We start from the raw sequence: 21,123 nt of genomic DNA, 5'->3' as shown, positions 1-21,123 counted from the left end.
GGTTAAGCGGTTCTTATCGGTTAACCGATAAGAAACCGGATTTTTTTTTTTTTTTTTTTTTTTTTTTTTTTATAATGGTGTTGCCCATGACTTATTTTCCTTTTGCTAAGTGACTTTAATTAGTTAATACTTTGTTTATTATTCATTAATGAATTTTATTTTAATTTGGGTTTGGGTAGGTTTGATGTTTTTTTTTTAAGTGATGGCATTTGATGAGATTTCTTTGTCTTTGGTAAAAGCATTTTTCATTAACTAGTTTTGCTAGTCTAATTAGCATTCATTGTGTTAATTAGTCCATTTGCTTTGGAAAAATGTATTTTATAATAAAAAAAAAAAAAAAAAAAGTTGAAGTGGATCAATATAAAAAAGCTTCAATTTTTATCCCAAAAAACAAATATTTGGGTCCCAACAAAAAGTATTTGGTCCCTAAAACAACTCATTTTTAATAAATTATTTTAGCCCAACAAAAAGTATTTGGGCTCTCAAAAGTCAAAAAAACTCATTTTTGATTTTTGGCCCAACAAAATAAATCAATATAAAGCTATCGGTTAAATCGGTTAACCAGTTTAACCGGACCGTTTAACCGTGTACCGTTTTAACCGAAATTATCGGTTAAAATTCTTATTGGTTCGGTATCGGTTAATAAACCGTTTAACCGAAAATTATCGGTTAATAACCGATAAAGTCCTTAACCGGACCGTTTTGACCGATACCCAGGCCTAGCTATGCTCCCTACTTAAACGAAATTCCTCTTATTTTTCTCTTCTTTTGCCTTCCACTTTTGATGCAGATTGGATAATAGTCGTGGCGTATGGTATTGCGATTGAGTGCACGTGGGACTATTATGTTATTTTCTACGTTTTAATTAGGTTAAACCAACTTTATGTTGTTATTTTATTACGGTTAAGATTTGGAGAGTCTTTATTTTGTTATTTTATTAGGTTTAGGGTTTTGAGAGTATTTATGTCATGCTTTATTATGTTTAAGAGCCTTGAGGCTATAAATACATGCTTATAGCCTCTAGTTTATCCGTTTATGTTGTTTATTGAATTTTATTAAATAAGAATTACTCATAAATGAGTTTTCTTCATATTTTTTCTTAAAATCATAGATAGACTCTATATTTTGAGAAGAATTTTTATATCATTCATAGACTCAAGATCTAGGATTAGTTATCCCGTTCCTTATTGATGTTTTTCGCTGCAGCCCACTAAGTCGCGCTGCATCAACTTTGTCATCTGATGTGCACTACCGATAGTTCAAATATGGGTTACTTTCTATTTCTTTCCTTTGTGCCCATGTGCTCTTCCACTTCCTTTCTCACCCTGCTGCCTAGCCTAATTTGATTCTTGATTTCAGTTAGGTTTTTCCATTGGGGTTGATTATTCTCCACTGTTTTGGTTGAATTAGAACGGGTATTTTTGGGAGAGGTTGTTCATCAGTTGTTTAGGTGATCATTTGAGTCCTTTGATGAAGTCTTGTGTGTGTGAAGTCTTTGATGAAGTTAGTGAGTCCTGAATGGTGGGTCTTAATCATAATGGAACAAGAAGTTATTTTTCAAGATGATTAATTAGCAAGTTAATAGCTGTACTCTAGAGGTAAGTAAATCCTCTAACCCTTATAACATTATCATGTCATGCTATTTATACATTTTTTTATCAAACTCTAAATAATTATTTTATTTAGATATTATGGAGTTATATGATACATGCAAGAAAGATTTTCTAAACAGTTTTTGGATGAGAGGTTATTGACGTCAAAGAATTATTTAGAAAGCCTTTAAGTTTAAAAATGCTTTATAAATATAGTAAGTTAATATTTGAAAAAATTTCCAATATGAGAAAATAAATTTTGAGAAAATGGTGATTAGAAGAAATAAGAATAATGTTAAACTCTCCTACATGTTGCCCTAAGATGTATTAAGAGAAGTACAAGAAATGAGATAAAAAGTTATAAAATAAGGGCACATGTATGGAGAAGAGTATTTTTTGCTCAAAGAGAAAGAAGAAATAACAGAGTTCGGTACTGATACTCGAATGGTGGCGAAACCCCTTAAGGAGACTCTGTCAGAAGGTGGTATTCCATCAACAGTTTGCCGAGTGCGCCCAGAGTTAATTGGCAGAGGGGCATGGCTGCAGTCACAGTCGGTGCCATGGTCACAAGGACTCACAATCTTTGTACACAGGAATAACCGATAACAATCTACATGGGCCATATTATGAGATAATGACAATGAGAAATTGCTTTGATGATTTATGATGATGTTTTATTGCTAAACATATCAGAATGGATATGAGACGAGAGATGCAACCGTGCATATGTATATCGTTGTGGCTGGTTTGCGTATATATTTGTATGTGCTTTTCGATTCCAAAATAAAATGTTTTTTTTTAAAAAACAAAAAAGTAAAATTATTTATGGTTGTGGATTTACTTACTGGGCCCTTTTGAGCTCATTCAATTTTACTTCTTGTTTTTAGGTAAATAACAAGCTGTAATAGAAGGCTGGAATAAGAGCGAAAATAATTTATCCAATAATTTGTATTAAGTACAATGATAGACCTTATAGATCTTTACAAAGATTTTTGTTGTAAAAGAGGAAAAGTGACAAACCTAGCTTTAACGGGTTGGAGGTGTTACAATACTAGCTTTGCTTACGATCTTAAATAGAGACGAACTTAACTTGTACGAGTTTAGCTCGTTTTATAATCAAGTCAAAATTAATGTTGAAACTCAACTCATGTATTAAACGAATTGAAGTCTATCCGAATTTACATGAATTGAGCTCAAGCTATTAATAAACATTGAAATCTTGGTGTCGTACTTACGCATATATGGGACATTTTATTTAGGATATGGATTAGGTACCGTAAAAAAATGACATTTTTGTCTTAAGAAATGCAAAGATTAAGGTGTTGGTATGAATTTAACAGTATTTGCAAAAATACCCATGTCTCAATCTTTGCAAAAAAAAAAAAAAAAAAAAATTAAATATCTTTTCTAGAAAAACAAAAATGGATATTTTGAGAATTTTGTTGGGATTTAACAGAAAATCGTAACAGAGAGGGGACATCGAAAAAAAATTAAAAGTTCTATATACTAAATTTAGGGGTTTTGAACTTTAGAGAGGATATTACAAAAATAATGAGAATTCCGAAGGTAAGTGAAGTTTCTCTTAAATCTTTGGGTTAATAACTTTTTTGGTACATCAGTTTTCACTTTTTTATTTTTTTCCCCCCTAAATTTTAAAACATAACAAATCTAATACCCAACCTATGGGAAAAGACAAAATCAATACCTCCGTTAGTTCCGTCAGTCCTACTTAACAGAATTTCCACGTGTCACTCTCATAATACGCCAAGTGTCCTACAAAGTAAAAATAATTAAAAAAAAAAAACTAAGCTGCCCTCTGTTTGGTTGCCAAGAAAACATGGGAAGTCCACTTCTATAAATTTGACAATTATTTCAAATCCATGCATGCAATGAGCTGTTATGCCCACCAATAAAGTTGCAACAAGTTTAAAATGAACCAATACCAAAGCTTTGAACTTTAACTCAATGCAAACAAGATGAAAAAAAATACAGAAAAACCCAATTGCCTATCACACAGCTAGAACACCTCACAGAAGAAGAAGAAGAAGTAGAGCCATTGCTATTACTTGCTTGCTCGTCAGTATTCCCAAGTGGGTTTAGCCTTACAAGAGGCTCAAACCCAACCAATGGATCAGTAATCAAAACCCAGACACCGGCGTCCGGTCTCAAATTCCCGGACCCCGACGTCACCATTTAATTAAAAATGGTCGAATGAGGTGGCGTTCGGCGTTGAGACCATGAATCAATTGGTTGAAGGGTTTGAGGAAACGAGTGGGTCTGTACTGCCTTCTCCCTCGGAGGACTCGCTTTTGGGTGCCATGGACGTCAATTATTCGGTGACGACGGTGAGTAATCATACTATTTGGGATTTTGAGGAATTTCTGAATGTTTGTTTGGTTGCCGAGAAAGTGTAGGGAAAATTGCTTAAATGTTAGTTGATTCGAGCTTTTCTTGATCCGGCAAACAGCAGATGTTCCTATAGGAATTTGTTTGGTATCATTTCTAGTTTTAATAAGTTAATTTTTTTTTGGACAGAGTTGGTTGTGATTATTGCTTTTTGACTACATATTGGAACACATTCTTTCTTGTTTTCTCGGCAGCTGGTGTTTTTTTTTTTTTTTTTTCTAATTATTTTTACTTTTTAGGACACGTGGCGTATTATGGGAGTGACACGTGGAAATTCCGTTAAGTAGGACTGACGAAACTAACGGAGGTATTGATTTTGTCTTTTCCCATAGGTTGGATACTAAATTTATCATGTTTTAAAACTTAAGGAAGAAAAAATAAAAATGTAAAAACTGAAGTACCAAAAAAAGTTATTAACCCTACGTCTTTATATATAACTTTGTAATACACTGTTGAGCCCAAAAAAACTTTGGCCATCTATATCGTCGAATGAAGATCCTGGCCATCACTTTCACTTAGAAACAATCAAGTCTTTTTGAAAATTTGAACCCAAATCAGAAACAAATTAAAACAGAGAACTCCACATTCAATTAGGCTTTGAGCCTAAAGCTTGTGCTGCCCAGCGGGACCTTTCTTCACGCTCGAAATCCCTTTTTCGTGTTCTGGGAACCTCTGCTTTGATTATTAGATGAACGGTAAAGATTGATCGTTAGCCTTCTTGACTTGAAGATTGGGTAATAATCCCATGCAGATGGGTTCAAGGTTTAGGGTTTAGACTTGTCTTTGAATAACTCTAGAATTATAAGAAAAGAGTTATCTTAGACTTGTCTTTGAATTTGGTTTCTCTGGTTGCCGCTTTTGTGCTCAGTCATATTCCGTGTCGACATTGTGATCAGTTGAATCTCATTGTACGAAATCTTATCCCCGCTTTGACTTTAAAAAATTCCATTTAATCCTAGGCAGCCAGGTGCTCACCAAAATTCGTCATGGCTCGTGTCATCTATGTAGACTACATGTCTTCTGGATTTTTTTATTTTTTATTTATTTGTTTTTTGGTTCTATATAAGTTGAAGCGCGCAGAAAGCTGGTGAAGAGACGACGAACCTTTTCCCTTTGGATCAAGTCGGACTGTTAATATATAGTCTCAGAATGAGCTGGTGGTGGGCTAGAGCTACTGCCGCTGCAAAGGCACCAACTCTCTTACTTCCTCTTTCTATATATAAAATAAGCGCGCGCACTTCCTATTTCCTAACACTAAGCTATTGTGAATTTTGCAGAAGAAATATAAAGACGAAGAAGCATCACCTCGAAGCTACCAGAGCGTGGCCTTGGTGGTCGGCGTGACTGGCATCGTCGGCAACAGCCTAGCCGAAATCCTCCCACTCCCAGACACCCCCGGCGGCCCTTGGAAGGTTTATGGTGTGGCTCGTCGCCCACGCCCCAAATGGAACGCTAACCATCCAGTCGAATACATCCAGTGCGACGTTTCTGATTCCAATGACGCCCAACACAAGCTTTCCCAATTAACCGACGTCACTGACATCTTCTATGTCACATGGACCAACCGACCCACTGAGGCTGAGAACTGCGAGGCCAATGGTGCCATGTTCCGCAACGTGCTTCGCGCTCTTATCCCAAACTCTTTGAATCTCCGCCACATCTGTCTCCAGACCGGCACCAAACACTACGCCCTCGGCAACATCAAAACCCACAGTCCACCTTTTACGGAGGATTTGCCCCGATTGGACGTGCTGAATTTCTACTACACTCAAGAAGACATTTTATTTGTAGAAGCAAAGAATAAAGATGGCTTGACTTGGTCCATCCATCGGCCCAACCTGATATTCGGATTTTCTCCCTATAGCTTGATGAACATAGTAGGCACGCTTTGCGTATACGCCGCGATATGCAAGCACGAGGGGCTTCCATTGAAATTTCCTGGAAGCAAAGCGAATTGGGAGTATTACTCGGTGGCTTCGGACTCTGATCTTATTGCGGAGCAGCAAATATGGGCGGCGGTGGACCCTAATGGTAAGAATGAAGTGTTTAATTGCAACAACGGGGACGTGTTCAAATGGGAGCATCTTTGGAAGGCGTTGGCAGAGAGATTTGGGATTGAGAAGTACGGATTCGAAGAGGGTGAGAAAATTAGGTTGGCGGAGATGATGAAGGATAAGGGTGATGTATGGGAAGAGATAGTGAGGGAGAATCATCTTCAACCCACAAAGTTGGAGGATGTCGGGGTGTGGTGGTTTGCGGATATGATCCTGGTTAGGGGTGATTTCTTGGATAGTATAAATAAGAGCAAGGAGCATGGGTTCTTGGGGTTCAGAAATTCTGTGAATTCGTTCATTGCATGGATAGATAAGATGAAAGATTACAAGATTGTGCCTTGAAATAAATCAATGTCAATGTTAGATGTAATCTGCTTTTGCTGTTGTAATATATATAATATAGAATAGCCATGCTATGATGTTAGGGAAGCATGCTTTTTTGCTCTCTTTTTGTTTTGAGAAAATTCATGTACTTTTTTAAAACTATTGCCCAACTTTTAGATCGGGACAAAACGGATTGCGACAAACGGTTAGAGAAGTGCTACAGTTTTTAGTTTTTTTCTTCTAGAAGTATGTTTTTAAATGATGTGTCACTATATAACATCAAAGTCGGCCCTAAGTTTTCTCTCTAGTTAGAGATAAAAAAAGAAGATCTGTCTCCCTCCTCCTTTCCCCTCCCCACTACTCGCCTTTCTTTTTTCGGTTTATTTTTTTTGTTCTTCAGAGCATTCGACCAGTTCAGTTGCTTCGGCCATCCTGTGCTTATGTTGTGCTGCTTCGTCCGCCTTCTACTGTGTTGCGCCGCTCTTCGCCTCCTCGGAATTACTTGGGCTTTTCGCCTCCCTCGCATTGGCTGTTGTAGTTGTTTTCTGTTTTTTTTTTTTTTTTTTTTTGAGTAAGAATTTGACTTCTTGTTAAATTTACTTTCATGAGCGATCTTTGGGGTGAAGGTTTTTGTCCTGGCCTTTAGGTTGAGAATGATTAGTTTTGGTGTGAGGGTTTTGCTCTTATAGTCGGAGAAATAAAAGTTGAAAATATGAGCTACCTTTGTGTTAGATTGAGTCTGCGTGGAGCAGATCTCTTGTATAGCTGAAGTTTGAACATGGGTTAGCTTATGTTGTAGTTATAGATAAGACTTGATTGTAAGATTTTATTTTTGTCTCTATGATGTTGTAATCTCATAATTTTGGCTATGATTTATCAGAGCTTTATACTCTCTGATGTAAAAGCTTTATGCTCTTGATATTTTTTCAATGAATGAATATGAAAGATTTCCCTAAAAAATAAATGATATGTCACCATCACAAGAGATCTATCATTTTGGAAGATGCGTCACCAATTTATAGATTTTTGTCTATAAATTTGAATAAAATCTATAAATTTGAATTTGTTTTTTTAAAAAAAAAATTAGTTAAGGATATTTTTGTTATTGGAAGTATTGTCAATTTTTAGTAGTTTGGATAAAAACATTCTCGCAATCTAAAGCTTGAGAGGAACATTAAAGTGGATGATAATTTGAGAAAATTTTTTTTTGTGAGTACATAACAAAGTAACAACAAATTACAACAAAGGGCTGGACAACCCAAACAAAAAGCCCCTAAACCACGGTATCAGAATTGGTAAAAAAAAAAAAGAGGCAATGCATCAAATGAATGACGTGGGTCTATTATTTCTTAGCACGACGTCCAAAAATACGAACCACCAATTAAGGCTGTAATATATGGCGTGTCAAAAATGACACAACCAAAAAAGTGTAAAAAAGAGCACAAAACTCTCTTTTGTTTTTTATGTGGACTTGTGGGTGGCCCAGGCTCATCATGTTAACGAGGTATAAATTTTAGCGTTGATTTTTGGATGTGATAATAATTAAGTTGTAGCAACTACTTTGTTACAACTACTATAAATATCTCATTATACACCTCGATGGCTTTCTTATCGACAAATTTGAATTCAATCTCATTGTACGAAATCTTATCCAGTTTTGACTAACAAACTCCGAATGATCAGTCAATGAACACCTAGGCAGCAAGGTCCCCCGGCATATATATATATACCAATATGTCATGGCTGCTGTCATCTATGTAGACTATTTTCATTTGGATTTTCAGGATTTTTCTTTTTGTAAGTCGAAGCAGAAAGCTCGTCCATAAACGACTTCAAAAAGCTTTGGCGTTTGTATTTCTTCCCCTTCAATATACAGTCCCAGAATGAGCTGGTGGTGGGCTAGAGCAATTGGCGCTGCAAAGGCACAAACTCTCTTACTCTTTCTATACGAGTAATTTTAATAATACGTGCACATCCTAACTCTCAGCTATTATGAATTTTAAGCAGAAGAAATACGAAGACGAAGAAACACCACCTCGAAGCTACAAGAGCGTGGGCCTGGTGATCGGCGTTACTGGCATCGTCGGCAACAGCCTAGCCGAAATCCTTCCGCTCCCAGGAACCCCAGGTGGCCCATGGAAGGTCTATGGTGTGGCGCGTCGCCCACGCCCCAAATGGAGCTCGGACCATCAACTCGAATACATCCAGTGCGATGTCTCCGACGCCGAGGAGACCCACGACAAGCTTTCCCAATTAACGGATGTCACCGATATTTTTTACGTCACGTGGGCCAGCCGACAAACCGAGGCCGAGAACTGCGAGGCCAACGGCGCCATGTTCCGCAACGTTCTCCGTTCTCTAATCCCAAACGCTCCGAATCTCCGCCACATCTGCCTCCAGACTGGCACCATGCACTACGTGGGACCCTTTGAGGCACGTGGTAAGATCATACCCCACAGTCCACCTTTTACGGAGGATTTGCCCCGATTGAATTACTTGCCAAATTTCTTTTACACACGGGAAGATATTTTATTTGAAGAAGCCAAGAATAAGGAGGGTTTGACTTGGTCCATCCACCGACCCAGCGTGATATTTGGATTTTCCCCCTATAGCCTGATGAACATAATAGGCACGCTCTGCGTATATGCTGCTATATGCAAGCACGAGGGGCTTCCCTTGAAATTCCCCGGAAGCAAATCGGCCTGGGAGTGCTACACCGTGGCTTCGGATGCTGATCTTATTGCGGAGCAGCAAATTTGGGCGGCGTTGGACACTAATGGTAAGAACGAAGCGTTTAATTGCAACAACGGAGACGTGTTCAAGTGGAAGCATCTTTGGAAGGCGTTGGCAGAGCGATTTGGGATTGAGGAGTATGGATTCGAGGTGGGTGAGAAAGTTAGGTTGGTGGAGATGATGAAAGACAAGGGTGGAGTGTGGGAAGAGATTGTGAGGAAGAATGAGCTGCAACCCACAAAATTGGAGGAAGTTGGGTTGTGGGGGTTTGCGGACGCGGTACTTTCTGGTGGGGATTTCGTGGATAGTATGAATAAGAGCAAGGAGCATGGGTTCTTGGGGTTTAGAAACTCCATGAATTCGTTTGTTGCGTGGATAGATAAGATGAAATTTTGCAAGATTGTGCCTTGAAAGAGTTAAATATGAATGCCCATGGCCATGGATGCGCTCACCATCATGTACGTTGACCGGCAATGGAATGTTTTGTAGCGAGAGAGGCTTACTTTTCTTTTTCTCTTTCTGCTCTCATTGCAGCCATGGTGGTTGGTAGATCGTACGTAGGTGGTATAAATTCGACAATCAACTCTTATGTTGTTGATTTCCTGTAATGGGAGTACAACTGAAGTAAAATGTATTTGTCTAATAAAGAAATGTTCTATGTTTGGAAAAAAGGAACATATACCCTCAAACTAAAACTTAATTTTACAAAATTATTAGGCCATGCCTTATCAAAATTAGGTAATGGTTTCCATTGAGAAAATACAAATTACCAAAAATAGCAAAAAGCTAATCCCAAATTGCCAAAACTAAAAACAAAAATCTTCAAATGCCAATTTGGATGGAGAAACAATGGAAGTTGAGGCTCAAAACGATGCTCATTGCTCACTGAGCACGTGAGCGCCAAATAAGTTTATTAAAATAACTTAAAAATAATATATTTACTAAGTTTATTCATTAAAATAACGTCTAGAATAAAATAAATTTTATTTTGAGCAAATTAAATTTCACATAAAAGAAATTATATGTAGCTCAATACAAAATATCATTCATTGAAACTAAATATCTTGCAGCATAGATGAATTCTAGCTATATGTTATTTGGAAAAAAAAATTACGAGTAAAAACGATCTTTTAAAAAAAAAATTATTATTATTATTTTTTGAAGCATATTAATTAAAAATTAGGCTTGATTCATATCAAAAGTAGACCCTCATTGACCCATTACAAATAAAAATCTTAATTCCATCCTTAACTTGAGGCCTCAAAATTTAGTGAGCCGCCTAGTGAAGAAGGCCTTTATCAAATGACATATCCTCTTTTGACTATATGGCATCTTGCTTTTGTCGTTTCATATTCTCTTGTATACTCATAAACTGTCTGTGTCAAAGAATACTTGGGCAATCTCAATCGTCAGTGAAATTGGGGCAGGCCATGACTTTTCAAATGGGGATAAAAAGAGCAAGAAGAGAAGAAAGCCAACTTTTTTTTTTGAAAAGAAGAAAGCCAACTTGAGTTAAATGATATGTAACCTCGGAAGATATGGCCAGAGGCCAATACGTACGTGGGCATTCCAAAACCGGTAGACTACCGGCCACACGTCTTCATTGTGGTCACTAATGTATGTCGACATTTTTAGTCCCATCACATTGCAGGAAATCTCATCGATCTAAGACTTTAATTAGAAGTTCCAGCTGATTTCATTGACTCGTCGGCACAGAGCTAGCAACCGCGCGCATAAATTAACGACTCATAGCGTCATATGTGTCTGGATTAAGGCCGAGAGCCTGTGCCGCTCCCGATCACACACTCTTCTTCAGTTATAATTTTTTTTTTCTTGATTTTCATCCTTCTCTTTCTTTCCCCTTCAGAATGAGTTGGTGGTTGGCTAGAGCTGTCGGCGCTGCAAAGGCACAAACTCTTACCCTTTCTGTGATAAGCGGGCGCACATGCTAATACGTGCAAATGCTAACTCTTAGTTATTTTGAATTTAATTTGCAGAACAAATATGTCGTCGAAGAGGCACCACCTCGAAGCTACCACAGCGTAGGCTTGGTGATCGGTGTGACTGGCATCATCGGCAATAGCCTAGCTGAAATCCTCCCACTTCCAGACACCCCCGGCGGCCCATGGAAGGTCTACGGTGTGGCGCGCCGTCGACGCCCCAAGTGGAACGCGGATCATCATCCAATAGAGTACATCCAATGCGACGTCTCTGATTCCCATGACACCCAACTCAAGCTTTCCCAATTAGCCGATGTCACCCACATCTTTTACGCCACGTGGACCAACCGAGGCACCGAGGCCCAGAACTGCGAGCCCAACGGCTCCATGTTCCGCAACGTGCTTCGCGCTCTAATCCCAAACGCTCCGAATCTCCGCCACATCTGCCTCCAGACCGGCACCAAACACTACGCCGGACCCTTCGAGACCCTTGGCAAGATCAAAACCCACAGCCCGCCTTTTACAGAGGATTTGCCCAGATTGAACGTGCCGAATTTCTACTACACCCAAGAAGACGTTTTATTTGAAGAAGCCAAGAATAAAGATGGGTTGACTTGGTCCATCCATCGCCCCAACCTGATATTCGGATTTTCCCCGTATAGCCTGATGAACATAATAGGCACGCTCTGCGTATACGCCGCTATATGCAAGCACGAGGGGCTTACGTTGAGATTCCCTGGAAGCAAAGTCGCCTGGGAGTCTTACTCGGTGGCTTCAGATGCTGATCTTATTGCGGAGCAGTATATATGGGCGACGGTGGAGCCTAATGCATGGAACGAAGCGTTTAATTGCAACAACGGAGACGTGTTCAAGTGGATGCATCTTTGGAAGGCGTTGGCGGAGCAATTTGGGATTGAGGAGTATGGATTCGAGGAGGGTGAGAAAGTTAGGTTGGTGGAGATGATGAAAGACAAGGGTGGAGTGTGGGAAGAGATTGTGAGGAAGAATGAGCTGCAACCCACAAAATTGGAAGAAGTTGGGTTGTGGTGGTTTGCGGATGCTGTACTTTCTGGTGGGGATTTCATAGATAGTATGAATAAGAGCAAGGAACATGGGTTCTTGGGGTTTAGAGACTCCAAGAATTCGTTCGTTGCGTGGGTAAATAAAATGAAAGCTAACAAAATTGTGCCTTGAAAGAGGTAAATGAAATGTTTTTGTTGTTATAAATATATAATGGAATGATTTTGTTGCTGTTTATTTAGTACACTTCCAAAGGCGACGTTACAGTAAAAATTTTGGTGTTTGTAAAAAAAAAATTAAATTAAGGATATTTGTTTATGATACCATGTTAAATCATGATCATCTTTCTTAAAAGTTTTAATTTATGAGATAATTAGTAATTTATTAATTTAATATGGTATCAGAGCCAAAGACCCTGAATTCGAACATTGACTCTATCATTTATTTCATTTTAATTAAATATTTTACGTGCTGAGTTTCACTTATTATAAGAGAATTTGAACTCACACATGAAAGAGAATGTTAATTAAATGATTAAATTTATATCTTCTTATCAGTTTAAACTTTAAAAAAAAATTAATGATTTTAACATTAATTGCAGCACACACGTGTTGTATAATTAGGTGAGTTCGTGGTTTCACAAGAGAAAAGGAACGAAAATTTTATAACATGCATTTTATTGGCATGTATGTCAAAGTATAATAGTTGTGCCTATAGAATTGAAGACACCAAGTGTTTTGGTTGTAATTGTCTTGCTGAGGATCAGACCTCAGATCACTATTTATAAGGGATAATGTACATAGTTTTAAACTTTGTACTGAAACAGAGAAAACAACTACTAGCTACTGGACAATAAGAGACACGATGAACAAAGCAACCTGCCATGCAGGATTAAGGCCGTGGAAGATGGAGAAAATATACACCCCATGTTTGCTGTTTGACAGCCGTATATTTCCTTGAAATCAGGATGTCTCACGGTTATGAATCTTCTTGAAGTTTGGTTATCTCACAACTCTCTTTCTTTGACAAAAGTTTGTCTTGATTTGTAACTTTAGCTTTAGGTCCAATAGTGCCACATCAATAATTGCGACCATTATCACCTTCGTTTCGATAGCATTTTAAACTTGGGGAGGCAAAATTTGTATCGCCTTGTTAAGGAAAAGCAAGTTCGTCCTATGGAGTAGATCGTTTGTCATTTATGGTTCTCATCATGTTGTCATTGATGCGTGCATCCACGTGGCTACTTGAATTATGTTTAAGGGACTTCTCTCGGTTTCACTCATCTTGATTAGGAGCCTCACTTTCTCTAGTGTTCAACATATGATTTTTTATTTTTGGAATCAACAATCAAATTTTCTCACATATAGTGCCAACTAAAATATCAGTTGATCGATGACACTCAAACTGTAAACCAAGACAAGCTATATATAAGAAGGATTTGAAGTTAATCACAAAGATCCTTGCTAGATGTTCAAGCCGAAGATTATTCCAATACTTAAGCTAGTAGATTGAGCTTAAAAGAGGAGATTATTAAAAACCAAAAAAAAAAAAACTTGGTGTTTGTTTACAGGGAGTAGTCTCCCACTCCTTTCACCTATGGATTGTGGGCTCAAGAAAATAGTCAAAATACCATTAGGAATATTCCTCCCGGCCGCCAGGAATATCAGGAAGTTGGGGTGCTTATGAGTTATGTGGCAAGGTAATCATTCCCTGTGGTCGTTCCTTTTGGTTGTCACTCTTGTTAGGTTTGAGCAATCATTTTCATTGGCCAACTCAGCTTATTAAAGGGTGTAGTGTAAAAAAAGACTTCCTGAGTGGGGCCCAAGTTCATAAGACAAATATCAGGTACACGAATCTTTTCTTTTTCCTAATTTAAATGACCCATTATTCATTCATTCTTTTTTCGGTTACAATATCTAAATATTTAAGTTGCATATATATATATATATATATACATCGGTCACACACCTGCGGTGCACTGCTGGTCTTTGTAACAAGTCCAATATCTTAACTGTCGTGTGGAATAATTACATGCAATGGATATCAAACTTGCAAAAATTACTGTTTCCAGCCCAACCGAACGGATCCAACTGGCTGCACAACTGCTCAACTATAAAGTAGGTCTACAATCACATCGTATTATACGTTCATTAGCTGCAAGGTGCAAGAGAGAGCTAATTATTATATTATATTTATTTACTTTCCTTTTTGTCTTTTTGCCTGGTGGGCCATTACAAAGGTCAAAGCTCGCGTGCGGGTCGTTTTATTTCATTTTGCATGCTGTATGCCAGTTTTGACCGCAGAGCCAACCGTTGCTGTCGAAAACGACATCGTTTCCATTTTCTAATTTGTTATTTTATTTCCTCCTGGACAACGCAATTTAAAAATACCGTCCATCGTGTGGCTGCGGAGGCACCTTTACGATTCTTGTCGCTTTGCGATATTATTATTATTATTATTATTATTATAGCTCACCCGCTAGCTTTCCCCCCCACCTTCTCGTTCGTCGGATCGTCCAACGACCCGAGAATTTGCCCCCCCCTCTCTCGCTCTCGTTTTCTTTTCTCTCTTTCCATTCTTACTGATTTTAGAATCTAATCTCTACCCATCGATTGGCTTTATCAATGTTGTAGGCTTGTAGCGAATTTCGTTGCTAGATTGATTGAAATATCCCGATTCGGCTAGGGTTGCTTTATTCCCCTTTTTCTCTGTACAGATATTGTTTGTTGTTGCTGCTATTACTGTTTTTCCATCTCCAATTGTGGTTTTTTGAAATGGCTTCGAGTTTTGATCGGTGGGAGAAGGATCCCTTCTTCTCTGCGGCCGAGGAAGTTCAGGAATCTGCGGACAGGTACCCCTTTTCATTTTTTATTTGCATTTTACTTTCAGCTGTTAAACATTTGTAATTTTGTCCTAAATTTTTATATTTTATTTGTTTGGTAGCCAAGAAAAAAGTGCTGAAAAGATTAGAAGAATTGAACCGTAATTTGAATTTTGAATCGTATTACACGGTTTTATTGGTAGGATTTTGAGCGTTGGCTTTTGTTCTTTTAAGCCCCAAAAAATGAAAGCTTGTGATTTAGATTTTCTTCTTTTCTATGATTTTCCCCACATTTTGTCGCAACCAAATGCAGCATTGGGTCTTTTTTTTCCCCTATTGTGTATACCAGGCTCTTTGGTTCGCTCAAACACGGACAGATGTATGGTTATTCATCGCAGGTTCTCATTTACTTTCAACTTTAAATGCTGGGTTTGAGCTGGGTTGTATTAATATTATGTTATTCTTATTTTTTGTGGTTATTAAGGATGGAATCTACGTATAGAACTTGGATTCACGCAAAGAAAGACTCTTCTGGTATGTGGGATTCTGAAGAACTCTGCCGGGATCTTCATACTGCCCATGGCACTACCAAATGGCAGGTAATCTCCCACCTTCTGCCCGTGCGTGTACACAATTTGGTTGATTGGGGCTGTTCTTATATCAGTGTAATGAATGTCTGATTGAATCTTCTGGGTGGCAATGCAGTTAGAAGAGTTTGGACGGGCTGTCCAGTCAAGTTACGGTAAAAGCTCAAGTGACGATGCAAGAGCCAGGCACCATGAATTTATAATCGCAATAGAAGACCAGATTTCGAAAATTGAAAATTCATTACAAGAATCCGCTCTTTCAGAGGGCAAGGCATCATTGCCTTGGGTGCGTTTAGATGAAGGAGAATGCGATGAACTCGCATTGTTTCTTTCGGGACCATCGACATCTGAGGACAAAACTCCTGTAAAAAGTAATCAAAGGGATATTGAAAGTTCACAAGTGACAGATAAAGATTCACCCCCTGATTGTTTAAAGAACTCACGCCATTCAGCTGAGTTGGGTTCCGTGGAGGCTAGGGATGATAAGTCACATGGGCATAGGAGGACCGCTAGTGCTAATGCTGACATTGGTTCTTGGAAGATTGTCGTGCCTGACGATGTAAACCAGCAGAATTCTTTTAATGGGCAGACTGGGTTACCTGTACGGAAGATCCCTAGTTTATCAGGATTCCTAGGTTCCATGGAATCTGCATCAAAGTTGAAGTGGCCGAAGAATGGTTTCAGGAAGTGGAAGGCAATGGAAGGCCAACAAGCAGCTGATACTGCACTATTGCGATCTCCTCAGTTGTCTAGGGTGTGTGTCTAATGACTTTACTCTGTTTCTGAGCTTAAGACTCTTGATTAGTCTGCTTCTTGATTTCTATATGTGCTGTAGCATTCATAATGATTTTAATTTTAATTTTCCCAAAAAGGGCATTAATGCATGCTATGAAAGGAGCAAGAGTTGCCTGGATAGTTGTGATGATTGTTATGATAAGCAACTTTATGGCTGGTATGGAGCTATTCAGAGACAACTTCAAAGGTCTCAGTACCAGATGCAATATAGCCGGCCTGTTCAAGTGATTTTTTGGATTGTTATTCTCTTATGCTTGATTGGTAAGCTTTTCTGAAAAAATTTGCCGCATCTGTTGTGATATCAAAATTGCATTTGTGATAATAATACCTAGAAATGTTGGCATGTTTCTTCTTTTTATGAATTTCCACCACTTGCACATAGTTGAGTTTCTTTTCAAATTTATTTGTTCCATGCTTCACTCGTGAGTTAGAAGGAAGGGCTTGAGATGATTTGTTGTATCATGAACTGGGATTGATCATTAACAAATACAACTTCCATAGTTCTAAATGAAATAGATAGGGTTGAAAGATTGTGCCATGTCAGCAAGTGGTATCAAAATCATTGTCTATGCCTCTGTCAAGTGCTGTTTATTTGCTGGGTTTTCTGTTGAGAGAAGACACTTGAGAGTCAGGTGGCACTAGTGAGTTTAACTAGCCTAATATGATTCTCAATAACACCGCTCAAATAGATTGGCCTTAAAAGACGCTCCCAGTGGAAGACCAAGGTACTTCAAAGGCAAAGAAGACACTCCACAGCCCTAAATACCAACCAAACCATCAACATTAATAACATTCCCCACAAGAATTGCACATTCTCAACAAATATAATAAGAACTCCCAATTGACATGATCATAAGCCTTCTCAATTTCCAACTTGCATAGAACTCCAGACTCACCAGATCTAATTCTACGATCCATACATTTATTGACTATAAGAAAGTAGTCAAGGATTTGCCGACCTTTGACAAACGCACTCTGAGGCTTGGAAATGATTTTTTGACAACCCTACTCAACTTATTGGCAAGGACTTTGGCAATAATCTTGTAAGCTCCACTCATTAGACTAATAGGGTGAAAATCCTGAACATTGATTGCCCCAAATTTCTTTGGGATGAGAGCAATGAAAGTGGCATCAAGAGTTTTTTCAATCTTGCTTCTAGCATGAAAATTATGGAACATGTCCATAGTATCTTCTTTGATCACATCTCAGCAAACTTGATAAAAATCATAGTAAAACCATCAGGGCCTGGCCTTTTTTTTTTTTTTTTAATTTATTTATTTTTTTATGTCGGGGAACCTCTTCAAGGCAGGACCCTTCGGACCCACCCCTGCAGAGTAAATCCTGGTCCCGTGCACTGCACCCTCGGAAGTTTTCCTACACAGAACTGGTTAAATCGCTAACTTTTCACCAAGGGGTGTGGCTCCAAAGGATTGTTTGCACCCATGAGGTATTGACCCTTGGACCTTGAAGGAGATGATACCTCAAGACCAAGGCCTCCACCACTTGGATCTTATCAGTGTTTATACCTTTCACCACCTTTCACCACCTTAAGGATCTCACTCTCCTTAAATGGTCCAACCAAGAAGCGTCCTCCTCTTCAATGGAATCAAAAGCAAGGCCATGCAGCTTGGGCTGCCAAAAAACTGCTCCGTAAACAATCTCTCATAGAATTGTATAGTGTGTTCTCTAATCTTAGTTTTTCTCTTTCTAGTTGGGTGTTCTTTAATGAAGTTTCAATTACTTATCCAAAAATAAAATAAAGATGCCTTCACTCATTCTTATAACTACAAATTCAATTGGTCAATTTCTTATGTACTTTGTAGTAGTTGCAGACAAGCTTGTTTGAATATGTGCACTGCTTCTAATTTAGCTAGTATATATTTGAAAGTAATAATGAAGAGGGAGCAGATGGAACTATTTGAAATTTTTTTGTAAAAAACTCTTCAATGTAAGGGAAAACCCAATGAAATGTATGTTGTGTTTGGAACAATTTTTATGTGCCATATTCTTGGAAAAATTGTCTTCTAGTGGCCACTACAGTTATTCGTCAAGGGCCTATTATGGCGCTTGTTTTTTAGTCATTTTATAGCCCATGCAGTCAAACATTGCTGTCCATTAACCTTTTAAAACAAACTACAAGGAGTTTTTTGCCGTAAGAGCAGTAGATAGAAGCAGGAAATTCTGACCCCCCCTGTAGTATATTAGATGCTTCTACCTCCCAGTTGTATGCTGACTCACTGTAAGTTGTTTATGTTGTTCATCCTTGGATACTTTGTAATTTGGATTATTTCTACCTCTCTTGTTCACCAAGCACTAACGTAGAAGCTGTTAGTGTGTTTTGCTGACTCATTCCTGAAGAAATGTGAATGCATACATAGGCTCATACTTCTTTTAGGGTCATGGTGCTCCAAATCAGTAGAAAGACCCTGCTTCCTTGAGGAAGAATGTGATATTTGGAAATTAATTTTCCAATCACACTTGCAATTTAAAGAATTTTGATTTCTACCTTAAAAGCATGTTGCTGGTTTGTCAAAGAAGTACTTTGTCCACATAGAATCTCTAGGAGACTGAAACCTCTCTGTGCATCCAGTTTTCTCCATCTGTATCCCGAGTCCAAATCACAAAGAATCTTTGTTGTTTGTTATTTAATTGGTCTTGCGGTCATCAAAATTGGAAAAAATTGACTGATATGTATACATTTGTTTTCGGGAAAGTTGACTTCGTCTTTGCGTGTGTTTCCAATTTCGTTTGAAGCTTATATATGTAATTCTATAGTTGGCAGTCTGGGATGGTATCATTTAGTTGACATTTTTTTTCTTCTTTTGGTTGGGGGTGGGGGAAGGTTGGGTTGGTTTGTCCTTGGTGGTACTTTAATTTACGGAGGCTTATGCTTTTTGTTTCTCTTCTGCAGTTTTAGTTGCATTCCGTGCGGTGTAGAAGGATCTACGTTCGTTCTTCATCTGGCATTTTGTAGATGGTGGCAGTATTTGGATCAGTGGAGATCTCGGGGAATGTGAATGTCACTGGATTTTGATGGAAGGAAAGGTCTTGTCATTCTTTGGCACACAATATCAAGTGCTGGGTGGTTAGGGTAGCCCCTTCTCCGCTATTTTTTTTCTTCTTAATTTTCCTTTCCAATTTTGATTTCTTTGATGAAGGGGTAAACTCCATTGTATCGTAAGAGGCAAGGAAAATGGCAAAGAAAGTTGGCATAGGGTTGTAATTCAAAACATGCGAGATTTCTGCGTATATATAAGTATTTTAGTGGAGTTGCATTGTATTCCTAACTGATCCTACATTTGTGTACATTTTCTCCATGTTTTTCCGGCGGTTGCTTTATCTTGTCCCTTGTAATAATAATGCTTGTAAAACTTAAAAAGGTAGTTCAATTGGTTAGGACCACGCTTAATGAAGCGGAGGTTATTAGTTTGAATCCTCTTTATCCCTTTTGAGTGGATATGTTTTTTTTTAAAAAAAAATGCTTGTAAAAGAGAAGAAATATTCAGACGTGTATGAAGATGGTGCATCACACACTTTGTGTACGTTTGGATTCAGAGAGTTTTTTCATCATCGGAATTAGTTGTTTCATCTTCTCCATTCATCGGCCGATCCCTCAACTATTTTCCTGGTCTGTTTAATTAGTACAGGTCACAGGCATTTTCTGTTCTGCATTTTTACCAAATGTTTCTTGGGGTCTGGAAGGAATCCGGTGTGGGTAGTTTGTCAGTTTTTCTGACTGATGGGTACGAAGCAGTGGGGACAATTCATATAAAGGATACCGCTGGCGTATTAAATCAGTCAATATGTGTAATAACTCTCATCATGCAGCAGCCAAAAACACCTGGAAAATAGTTGATGTCTAATCTATTAGCTCCTTTATGTTTTGTTTTCACTTCCCGTTAAAATTTAAGATGGATATGTGAAATGTCAGTTGTACTTGCCATACAATTTATAAAAATATAATTACGCGTTTAAATTAAAAAATAAATAATTAATTAAAAAGGTAAAAAATAAAGAAGATACAAGAAAATGTAACAGAAAAGGATGTTTCTTCACTTTTTTAATGATTTTTTTTTAAAAAAAATTTACGAATAAGTATTTTTTTCATTTTGCTTCTTTCATTAAAATTTGATATAAAATCTTAACGGATGGGTGATTGAAAGGGTTGATAGATTAGAATCCCACATTATACATTTCGAATTAATAGCTGTATCCCTATTTTTTATAGATAAATGTTAAGGATCAATATTTTTTTCTTATTTGGCCTATTTTATCTCACAAATTAATCATTAAATTTGTAGACATATATAGACCCCACATAAGTCAATAGTAGACTTCACAAATCTAATGATTAATCTATTAATTTTGTAAGAGAATATAAACGGCTTATTTACCCTTAACATTTTTCTTTTCTATATCTTCTGTGTCTGCTGGCATGCGCTTGCTCCTCTGTGTCCACACATTAAACTTATGATAGTATCATAGTATGGAGTGTGAGTGGACTCACGACACAATAGTTTCAATATTCATCTTATTTTTAACCAACGTAAATAGATTAAGGGCCAAACAAATGAAACAGAAATTCTGCCAATATAGGCGACATAGATGATAATGGGCAGTGGTTGAATTAGACAAAAGATGAACTAATTCATGATCTGGGCTGCTCTGTTAAGGTATCTGTAACAGAAATAGGAGCCGGCAATCAAGAGCGGGACGAAGAACTCGAGGAAACCCGCATACGTGGCCTTTCCGTCATCCTTGATCACAAAAGCAGTCATCTCTTTCTTCTTGGATTCGTTGTAGGGGACTTCCTTGGCGTCTCCGTCTTGGACTGTGTATCCTTCAAGAACA

General features: G+C 38.0%; 3 protein-coding genes across 4 annotated transcripts in view; all 3 read left to right on the top strand.

Moving 5' to 3' along the window:
* Positions 1 to 6,394, top strand: part of LOC132185107 (3-oxo-Delta(4,5)-steroid 5-beta-reductase-like) — a 9,064-nt gene extending 2,670 nt beyond the window's left edge. The window contains exon 3 of the mRNA XM_059598924.1: positions 5,276 to 6,394. Within this exon, the coding sequence (XP_059454907.1) occupies positions 5,276 to 6,394 (1,119 nt within the window). The remainder of the gene's footprint in view (positions 1 to 5,275) is intronic.
* Positions 6,395 to 8,153: 1,759 nt separating this feature from the next.
* On the top strand, positions 8,154 to 12,252 carry LOC132185106 (3-oxo-Delta(4,5)-steroid 5-beta-reductase-like). Its single transcript, XM_059598923.1, has 3 exons — positions 8,154 to 8,298; positions 8,384 to 9,517; positions 11,107 to 12,252. Exons 1-3 carry the CDS (start codon positions 8,260 to 8,262, stop codon positions 12,241 to 12,243), a joined length of 2,310 nt encoding a protein of 769 aa, XP_059454906.1. The 5' UTR covers positions 8,154 to 8,259; the 3' UTR covers positions 12,244 to 12,252.
* Positions 12,253 to 14,566: 2,314 nt separating this feature from the next.
* On the top strand, positions 14,567 to 19,541 carry LOC132184952 (uncharacterized). Of its 2 annotated transcripts, XM_059598748.1 has the most exons (6): positions 14,833 to 14,920; positions 15,013 to 15,288; positions 15,375 to 15,489; positions 15,596 to 16,231; positions 16,350 to 16,533; positions 19,184 to 19,541. In XM_059598748.1, exons 2-6 carry the CDS (start codon positions 15,134 to 15,136, stop codon positions 19,207 to 19,209), a joined length of 1,116 nt encoding a protein of 371 aa, XP_059454731.1. In that variant the 5' UTR covers positions 14,833 to 14,920; positions 15,013 to 15,133; the 3' UTR covers positions 19,210 to 19,541. The 2 variants fall into 2 exon arrangements, with proteins under 2 accessions (XP_059454732.1, XP_059454731.1); XM_059598749.1 differs by lacking the exon at positions 15,013 to 15,288 and having other exon boundaries at positions 14,567 to 14,920.
* The last annotated feature ends 1,582 nt before the right edge of the window (positions 19,542 to 21,123 follow it).

The sequence above is a fragment of the Corylus avellana genome, chromosome ca6 (assembly GCF_901000735.1).
Source record: "Corylus avellana chromosome ca6, CavTom2PMs-1.0".
NCBI lineage: Eukaryota > Viridiplantae > Streptophyta > Magnoliopsida > Fagales > Betulaceae > Corylus > Corylus avellana.
Note: the sequence above shows the minus strand (reverse complement) of the source record. Positions and strands in the feature narration are given on the sequence as shown.